Source organism: Thamnophis sirtalis, unplaced genomic scaffold, assembly GCF_051295495.1.
Source record: "Thamnophis sirtalis isolate CommonGarterSnake01/CBP01778 unplaced genomic scaffold, rThaSir2_p1.2 scaffold_15, whole genome shotgun sequence".
In the NCBI taxonomy this organism is placed as follows: Eukaryota; Metazoa; Chordata; class Lepidosauria; order Squamata; family Natricidae; genus Thamnophis; species Thamnophis sirtalis.
Window position 1 is genome coordinate 467,028 of NW_028261395.1, and position 10,626 is coordinate 477,653.

General features: G+C 35.8%; 1 protein-coding gene across 1 annotated transcript in view; it reads right to left on the bottom strand.

Annotated features, from left to right (window-relative positions):
- Positions 1-9,955, bottom strand: part of CFAP46 (cilia and flagella associated protein 46) — a 90,405-nt gene extending 80,450 nt beyond the window's left edge. The window contains 8 exon segments of the mRNA XM_087702663.1: positions 195-296; positions 992-1,086; positions 3,317-3,440; positions 5,661-5,825; positions 6,879-6,943; positions 8,313-8,444; positions 8,535-8,659; positions 9,861-9,955. Coding sequence (XP_087558789.1) covers positions 195-296; positions 992-1,086; positions 3,317-3,440; positions 5,661-5,825; positions 6,879-6,943; positions 8,313-8,444; positions 8,535-8,659; positions 9,861-9,909 — 857 coding nt within the window. The 5' untranslated portion in view covers positions 9,910-9,955.
- Between the last annotated feature and the right edge of the window lie 671 nt (positions 9,956-10,626).

The window sequence follows — 10,626 nt, forward strand, 5'->3', positions numbered from 1 at the left end:
TATACTAACCGATGGAAATCAGAATTTGGCCAAATAACTCAATATTCATCAAACATTAAAATAAATACTGCTTTAAGAGCATTTCTGAACAAAGTAAATACATCAATTTTATATTTTAGATCTGGATGCAATGTAAATAATAAATACTGACATTTTAAAAAAGTTTCCAGAATATTGCTAAATATGAAACTCACCTTTCATTACGCTGTATTTCCTTTTTAGATCCTTTCAAAAGTTCAAATATGTTATTCAAATCTGTAAGAGCATCTTCTGGAATCTGATTTTTATCTAATTGCCTGAAAATATTTTATTAGTAGATGATTGATATTTTCAAATTTTCTCTCTCTATCCATCAATCTCTATCCATCCATCCATCCATCCATCCATCCATCCATCCATCCATCCATCCATCCATCCATCCATCTTAGGGATTTCTATGCCTAAATGAAATTCATCTTGTCAAATAATCAGGAGAGGATCTACAATTTTTGGTTCCCACAGGAAATGAGAGAGTTTTGGGTCAGAAAATCGGCCTCCTTAGTAACAGTCCCAACACTGAAATACGCATATCACTCCGAAGATATACAATGACTTTGATACTTAGCAAGGAAAGGAGATGACCATTTTATTCTTATTTTTTATTATTGTATTATGAATGATTTATGTATATATGGAGTGTGCTTATGTTGATATATTTCTTTATATTGCTCAATTGTTACATTGAAATAGTCAATTATACTTTAAACAAGAGGATGGATTTTTAAAATAAAACATTACAAATTCAGTTTAGTGTATATATAAGGGGTAAAGGAATAGGACGAAAATATACCACCTATGCTGCCTTGAGTTACTGAACTTAAAATAGGATGTAATTCTAACAGATTGATAAATTCAATTTGTGCATTTTCTTTTACTTATGATTTCCAAGATACCAGTCTCCCTTTAGATATATAAATACCAAAGAATTACATGAGTAAATGCTGGTACTTACCCTTTGATTGTTTGAATTTTATATATGATGTTCAAACTAATACAGCTTTCAAGTTTATCTTCTATCTCCGAAACTTCCACTAGTTTGTTACGCACCTATAAACAGTTATCATAGTTTATAGAAAACAGGAAAACAACAAGAATTTCCAACATTTGAATGTTCATTATAGATTCTTAAAATAGAAAATGATTATATTTCAATCTAAAGACCAAAAAAAATTCCTATGGGTAAAATGGTTCCTTGAGTAAAACTCTGTAGGTCACGAAACAATATAAGCACCAAATAATTTGCTCTATTTTCTTTTCTTTATCAATTTTTATTTTATTCAAAAATAGTTAAAATTCAAAACACCAAAAGCTCCTCCCCAAGGCAGCTGCTGAACAATAGGAACGTTTCCTTTTTCCTGCTAACAATTTCCTGCCAATGCCGATTTTACTGCCCAAGCTGATTCTTTGGCAGTGCTGCTCCCTGGATTTGAACAGGAGCACTTAGGGAAGACCCAAGACGGCTTTTGGACACCCGTGGATCCACCTGGGAAGTGGAATCTTGGAGATTCCAGTTCTCTATGGGAGCCATGGGAAAGCCACTGGGCATTTATCTTTCTCTTGGCAGCTTGTTTTCTTAAGCATGGATTTTAACTTCGCTTTTTGAATCCTCTGTGTTACTTTGCTTTTTATATTTAAAAGTTGATCAGTTGGCTGAATGCTAATTTATTTTGACCCCTTGCTGGACTCTGCTTTTTCTTTTTCCTTTTGATTTATGCTGTTATTTTGGATAATGTTTACTTCTCTGTAAGGAACATGATAATGAAAGTGCTTTTACTTGATTTACATTTTATTGGACTACAAGGATTTTGTATTTTATGAATTGGCAAAATTTTTGGAGTTTATCTTTCTTAATCTTTCTTTTAATCTTGGATTGAAATGTACAGAAAATATCTTACCTGCTTTTTGTCTTTTTACTTGTTCTGCTTTGAAAAACTCTCTTATCTACTACACTGAGCAATAATACTTGAGATTACAGAGAAGGAGGCTGCTATTCAAAAAATGATTGATGACATGCAAGATAAAAGCTTTTTAAAAAAGGTTTGATGAAACTATAAAGGCTGTGGAAAACATTCAGAGGCAAGTGACTGTAAATAAATTAAACCCATAAAACGATGGAAGTGATTTCAAAGCAGTAGATTCCTGGGAAATATGAACCCAGACTTAGAAATAACAGCACCAACTCTGTATACCACTCTGAAGTTCAAGCCTGCACTCTTATACAGTGGATTGAAGAAGATTGGGGAATGGATTTATCACATTTAACTGAGGAAAAACCTTATAGACTTTTTGGGGAGGAAGATAGGACTTATTGTATTTAATCAGACAACAATTGATAACAGATTGTATTAAGTAATAAATGTAGATATTTAATCCAGGACCAATGATGTTAATTCATGGGATGATGTGGGATAATGAAGAATGAGTGGTAAATTTTCTACAAGTTGATTACAATAACAATGTGTTAAAAGAGAGGTTTGGGATTTTAATCCTATTTATTATTGTTCTTCCTGTTAACTACTTATTATAAATGTAGTATATATGACCGGTTAACAACTTGCAAATAGAATTAGTAGTTCAATAGTTTAAAATTCTTTGGGCTGGTTTCACAAGGGGTGGGAAACTAATACCGTGATAACATATTAATCAGCATTCAACTGGAGGGTTAATATGTGTATGTGTATTAGTCTTTTTTAATGCACCTTTTTCTTTTTAATGTCTTATTTGTTTTTTTCCCTTTATTTGTTCCTCCTACCCAAAATATTTGGTATAACACATTCTTTTCCATAATGAATCATCAATTTGCTACTATATTTCTCCCCATAAAATGAAACATTAGATGATGTAATTAGACTCTTAAACACTTTCAGCGCCCCTCTTGCTCTTTATAGTGCTCAGGTTTTACGTTTAGCCTTATCTTCCATGGCTGAGGATGGACTGGAACATGGCTTTGATGCTCCCAGTCAAGCCCTTTGCCTACCCTTTACCTACTGTAGAAGAATTGTGGAAAAAATGGAGCTTCTCTTTGAGCTCCTGAAGGAAAGACAGGCTATAAATCTAAAAGTTAATCTTTGTCTTCTTATATTTTTATTTCATTTTTGTTTCCTACTTCAATATATCCTTCTCATTTTTTTTATTATGTGTCATAAAGTACCCATTCGAAGGATATAAAGCAAGATGCATTCATTGCTCATTCAGGTGAAACACCACCTTTCATACCTGCAACTTTTCTAGCATTCTGTTAGCATCAAGGGGAAATTTTAAGTTAAAAAAAAATTACCATTATTGAAAATAAATCCTTATATCTACTTGGAGCGTTTTCTTCAATGAATGTAGCTGCAGTGGATGAAAAGGTTGTGGCTTCTTCTATTCTGGAAGCATCCAGGAAACACTCAAGCAATTCTCTGGGATGAAAAAATGATTATATTAAATATCCTTTTGAAAAATATTGGTAAACAAACAACTTTTATGTGACTTTTGACAAAAGCCCTTTGACAACTTGAAAGTTTTTTACTTTATAACCTTGACATAGTGAAAACGAAGACCCTATTTTGAAATTATTGTAACTAATATTTTCGTTTCTGTAGAAATAAAAATATTAGCAAATAATGATGTCTTTTTTGAAAGCTATTTAAAGCCCATTATTTTACAAAAAGCATATGTGAAACTCATGCATGATCTTCTGCCTTATCTACTGGATGCAAAGTCTTTAGCTTTTATTCCAGACTTTTAAAGTAAAATAATCTTAACTACGAAGCCTAAAGGATAGAGTTGCTATATTTGCTGTATATATTTTACATCATGTATATTTTACCTGATCACTCATTTTGAAGATAAGAAAAATAGAAAAAAGTATTACTCAATTAATCAGAGGCACAGTGGTAAAAAAGAAAAAAGAAAAAAAAGAAAAATGCAATCTTATCAAACATGTTTTTTTTTTAAATCATTTGAGCTATACATCAGATGTTTTTAAAAACTAATAATCAGTCCAGGGTAGCAGAATAAAATTAAATGTGCTTTTCTTTCATTCCCTCTTACTGAGAAATCTGTCCAAGAGTCTGCATTTTGGTTAGGACAAAAAGGATGCCCTCTGTCCGCATATTATATTTACCCAAACTTTAGGACGTAGAATTTTGCACTGTAGCCATTATGCAATTTTGTATGTGCATATGTAGAACTGAAGCTTACACAAGTAGCACTCACAACTGTCCTTCTTAGTGGCCATTCAAGGTTACAACAGAGCTAAAAAGTAACTTTACAACCAGTGGACATGCAGTCGGGGGAGGCAGAGCCTCACCACTGTCCTCATGAAAAGAAAAGAAAATGTAAAAGGAAAAAGGCAAGAGCTGCTGAGGTCAGGCTGAGCTGGTTGCTCCCAGAGTCACAGTGTGGATGACTCTGCTTAACTTTTGAAAAAAGCCTCTTAAAAAGCGCCCTCTACAGGAGGAGGCAGGAGAATGACGTGCCTCATCTAGTCTGACTTTAGGCATTTTATGTTCACTCGAGCAGAGTTAAGCAAGGGTTAAAAGCCTTGCTTAACTCTGGACTACCAGTATTTAGGAGGTAATTTGATGAAGTGGAGTAGTATGTATTTGAGATGCCAAGATCCTCAAAACAGATGCACAGTATATATATATATATATATATATATATATATAGAGTTATGTTTGTGTTCCCCTGAACTGAAAATAATCTCTCATTTAAAAAAAATTATCCCTACAAAAAGGGTAAGTCTCCTATTAAGTTGATTTTAAACCAAACATTTAGTGAGTCTAGGACTTGCATAAATAGGTTTTATGAGGTTTTCCAAAACCCATTAGATCAACTTCCATAATTATTTAAAAGTTATTTTAAAATATCATGAAAACATCAATGTTTTTTTTTTCTCAAGTGCCAGGGAAATCAGGAGATTCAGGCAGTTCAAATGTGTACAAAGATTTATTGCAAGCTTAAGCACTCTACAAGAATCTGACCAACTAAGGCAGGTGTGTGAGACTCGCACCATCACAGCAGTATCACGTGATATATTGGGATTCCCCCCCTCCCCTTTGCTAAACCGGACGAGGAAGTGGCCAGCGCATGACGCTTCTGGCCTGTGGGCCACGAGTTTGACAACCGCGAACTAAGGGAAATGAGTGGGAGATAAGAAAGGCATTCAAAGTGGACATGCAGAGACTCATGACTTATGACGTATTTGACCCTCTCTCTCTAGCTCAGCCTGCTCATCGCCTACACTATCTTAAGTTATTTTCAACCACTAAATTAATGATTAGTATTAAAAAAATTCAGGAATGCTAGCAGGCAGTTTTAACCTATCCTATTTTTAAATCAAACTAACCTGATTTCTCATTCAAAATCTTGACATTATATAGCATTTCGTACACAATAATAATAATCAATTAAGTTCTAACTTAGCAACTCTTTGCTGAATATTAACAATAGAATATTAAGCCTACATTTCGAGCCAGCATCTCACTGACTAGAAGTTCCTGGACAGTTTCTTTTCTTCCTATGGAGATATTGATAACCTAAGAAAAGCCAACATTAGTGCAACAACAACAAAATTGTCATATTGATTTTACTGACATGGAATGATTCTTTCTCCAAACAGGAAGTCAACTTACATCATAAGTTCTGCTGTCCAATCTTTGTCTTCCTCGTTGGGATGATTCAATGCGGACACAATCTGAGAGAGACTCGGTATAAGAAAATAGCGGAACCCAGGCTTTAAAAATGGTCTTATATTTTTCCAATAAATAGATGATGCATTGTATATCAAAAAATAGTATCTGGAATAAAAAATATATTATTCATTATTCCTTAAGAGTATCTGGCCCCAAATGGAAATAGATAAGAAATGGATCTAGGATATTCTTATATCAAGACTTTCCACCATCAGCTTATTATATTGGGGTTTTTTAATTCATGCATAACCTGAAAAAAAATGTAAGGGTCTGGTCAAGGGAGTTGGGTTTTATACTCTTTCCCCAAAAAGATACGGGTAACTCTTTGTTTGCTGTATGATTGTTTAGATGGAAAGTGCAAACTTTGATCTATCTATCTATCTATCTATCTATCTATCTATCTATCTATCTATCTATCTATCTATCCATCATCCATCCATCCATCCATCCATCCATCCATCCATCCATCCAGTACAGTGTTTTTCAACCTTGGCAACTTGAAGATGTCCGGACTTCAACTCCCAGAATTCCCCAGCCAGCGAATGCTGGCTGGGGAATTCTGGGAGTTGAAGTCCGGACATCTTCAAGTTGCCAAGGTTGAAAAACACTGATCTAGTACATACGTATACATACATACATGAATTCATTCATTCATTCACACATACATACAAACATACATACATTTTCTGATGCTTTGTTTAAACTAAATTTATATATCAGTGATTGCATGGCCTCTGTAGATGCCATAATTTAAATAAAGAAAGAAAGAAAGCCTAGCTATCTAATATAAGCATTAACATATTATGGGAATGTGATTAAAAACCAGGCATTCAGTCTTACCCAGGTCTTCTAAACCATTCTGGTTATTGCTCCATTCCTTAGCATATAAAATAGATAGCTGCATTAAGGCAAAGCACCGTTAAGTGAGGAGCAGCTATTAAAACCCACCCTCCCTCTTACTGATGATGCCACTTAGGGAGGTAATGAAACGCCTGCACCAAAGCAACCATGCTCAGAGACCACCAAGAAGCCAACAAAAGGACTTTTCATGCTATGAAGTAAGTCTTGTTTATTTAGCCAAGCACAATTGTTTTCAGCACATGATCACATGAAGCCAGGGAGATGATCCTCAAAAAGAAGGAATGAAAAAGATCTTACCTTGAATCACTTAATGCAAAATCAATGGCTTTCAGCAAGTTTATATTGAATTTTTCAAACTGTCCCTAAAAGGAAATGTATTTCACTTTGAAATTAAAAAAAAACCCTCTATGATGTATCACTATTCTAGTACCAACAAACCCCAAACTGTTATTAATTCAAAATTCACAACTTTTACCTACTTCAAATATATGTACCACTCCTTTTCTGTTTATAATATGATGCATATATGTATAATATATTGCATGAGTTGGTAGGTAATAAAGTAAACTATTTGATTAATTAAATGGGGGCCACCTATAGATGACAGCAGAAGGTCCATTGCATCTGAATACAATCTCTCTTCCGTTTCTTTATAGGTATGTAAATAGTAAATACAATTTTATACAGAACCTGACAATGCCCAAACCTGCTAAGTTCTGCTAAGAGTTTATAATAAATGCTATTTAACACACTTTATCCCATTCAGAGTAAGGCTTTAAATGGAGCCGAGGTGGCGCGGTGGTTAAATGCAGTACTGCAGGCTACTTCAGCTGACTGCTATCTGCAGTTCGGCAGTTCTAATCTCACCGGCTCAGGGTTGACTCAGCCTTCCATCCTTCCGAGGTGGGTGAAATGAGGACCCGGATTGTTGTTGGGGGCGGATATGCTGACTCTGTAAACCGCTTAGAGAGGGCTGGAAGCCCTATGAAGCGGTATATAAGTCTAACTGCTATAACTGCTATTGCTATTTGTGAAGTATTTAAATGGACATTTTGCAAAGCATGACAATCCAAGTACTAAAGCAATTTTGTTCTCGCAGACATTTTGGCTCCTCCAAAGGCCGTCCACAGATATCTGTACGTGTTGTCCACGCACACACACTTTGCTTTATGGCCTTGAGGTCAGCCCTAACACACTTTGAAAAGGGTCCTTTTCAAATGCTCTGCATAGCCCAAGTTTCCAATAGTCTCATAATGCAGAACCGTGGACATAATGATCCCAACAGAAACATTATTGATTCCAGACGTTATAAATATAAATGATGTGAGAAATTTCGCAGGGATATAAAAAGCTGCAGAACAAAAAAGCATAAATAAAATACTTTTACGAATGTCCTTGGTTTAATTTAAGAACCAAGCTATTGTGTTTATCATAATCATTACACCAGCGTTTCTCCACCATAGCCGCGTTAAGATGCCTGGACTTCAACCCCCAGAATTCTCCAGCCAGCATTATAATTTCCATTTCCTTTAATTTCCTTTTCAAAATAAGAGCCTCTAGGCGAGGACTGTTAAACTCACGGCCCTCGGGCCAGACGCGTCCTATGCTAGCCACGCCCACGCCTGGTTTAGCAAAGAGGGGAAAGTCCCGATACGTCAGGTGACGCCGCCATGATGTGAGTTTGACAGCCCTGCTCTAGATTAACAATACCAAGATCAGTCTTATGCTCACCAAATTGTCAGTAGATACAGGAGTATATAACTGGCTCTGGCACAAATACGCTCTGCCCAGGAATTGGTTAACAGGCGCTTTCCCTTTAAAATACATTTGTAGACAGTCACGGCTTATTTCAGGAAGACCCATCTGAAAGCAAACAAATTTCATTCGTTAAACAAGATCTACACAATGTTAAAATATGGCACGCTCTCCCCAGGAAAACGGATGTGCCCTTACCTGATATGCTTGTTCTGCACATAAGACATATAAGTCAAAAGAGAAACTCTCCAAGGAATCAAGGGCAGATTTCCCATCATGTGCTGATTTGATCAAGTTGTAGGTGCTTTTCAAAGCATCAACGTCTTTAAAAAAAAATAGATGAAAATGTTTTCTTTTTTTTTAGCATTTAGTTATATAGATAATGAAAATAATTTTGAATAAGGGTAATTAGAAGCTTGAGAAATACACCTGAGAGATAGTTGTGCTTCGCCTTGACTTCAAGCTTTGAGTCACAGAAGCAACATTATGGTTTTTATAAATAAAAAAAAATCAGTGATGAGTTTTTCTTCATTAACCTTCCTTTCAAAGCTTTCTTCTAGTACAGTGGTTCCCAAACTTGGCAACTTTAAGACTTGTGGACTTCAACTCCCAGAATTCTCCAGCTGGCTGGAGAATTCTGGGAGTTGAAGTCCACAAGTCTTAAAGTTGCCAAGTTTGGGAACCACTGTTCTAGTAGCCTCCTGGGCAAGCCAGAGGATACCCAAACGCCACAGGAAACAGAGGTAACAAGAACATTTGCTCTTTAGCTGTTGCCAAGCGACTCTGAAGGGATGCTTTCTCAAAGCATCATCAAAGAAAAGTACCCTTTGAAGCTTTTGCAGCGCCTTAATCCGTTTACTCAATTCAACTGATTTTCAAGATTTGTGCCACACATTGAGGCATACACTAAAACTATCAGCTACAAACTACACTGAACTAAAATGTGGTTGGCAAGCAACTGGTTCAATTGTGTCAGAGACATATAGCATTATGCTTCATTAGAAGCCTTTAAAAATAAATCTGCTGTAGACATCCATCTATTCTCTCTCAAGGAGAATTTGTATGACCACTGCATAGGCTGAAAATAATTACTGAAAAAAATCTAACCTTTTCTGTCAAGTAGAAGTGGGATTAAGTGAATTTTCCAAGAATGTTGACAGTTGGAAACAATGCTTTGTATGCAAGAAAACTAAAAAATAATTTGTATATTCAGTATGTAAATAGATACTCAGTTGTCTATGACAAGCGATCAGCATCTTGTCAAATATTATACTTATCTTCCACCTCCCCATATATCATAAATTTATATGGTGCAAGACACTATTAACATGGACAAATGAGTTTATATATATAAAAAAACCACCTCAGCTAAGAATAAATAAGCACCCAAATCTTACTTCTCTGGATCTTACTTCTCTGTAAACATGCTTTTCATTTAGGAAAACACCCATTTTTTAAAAATGTCTGGAGGAAAACTTTAGCAGTTTACACAGTAAATACTAAAAAGAATTCAAAACCATTTACTTTGTTGTTTCTCAGCATCTGACAGCTGCTGCCTAATCAATATCTCCATGTCTTTTCAGCTATTTTTTTTTTCAGTCTTTGTTCAGAATCTGCTGGAAGAAAAAAACAATCCAGGATGAAAAGCAAAATAATATTTTAGGCTCTTTTACCCAGAAACGTTCAGCCATTTTGCAAGATTATTTGGGATTCAATAGTTGCGCTAATTGTGACCTGGCTGTATTTTTGATATAGTTCCAATACAAAAGAATATAGAGGTTTGTGTGTGTGTGTGTGTGTGTGTAGCTCAGAGTGAAACTGTGGAGTTGTTGTTGGTCTCTGAACTTAGTTGTTTCCTTGCAGACGTTTCATTACCCAATTAAGTGACATCTTCAGTGCAAGCGAGTATGGGAGTTTCTCCCTGCCTATATGATGACCCAGACTGTGGGTTGGACATAAAAGCAGGAAGAATGGGAGCGACTTGAGCCGAGGTGGTGCAGTGGTTAGAGTGCAGTACTGCAGGCCACTTCAGCTGACTGTTATCTGCAGTTCGGCGGTTCAAATCTCACCGGCTCAAGGTTGACTCAGCCTTCCATCCTTCCGAGGTGGGTGAAATGAGGACCCAGACTGTGGGGACGGATATGCTGACTCTGTAAACCGCTTAGAGAGGGCTGGAAGCCCTATGAAGCGGTATATAAGTCTAACTGCTATTGCTATTGCTATATACAATCAGTGTTACACACTCACTTGCACTGAGGATGTTACTTAGTTGGGTAAGGAAACGTCTGCA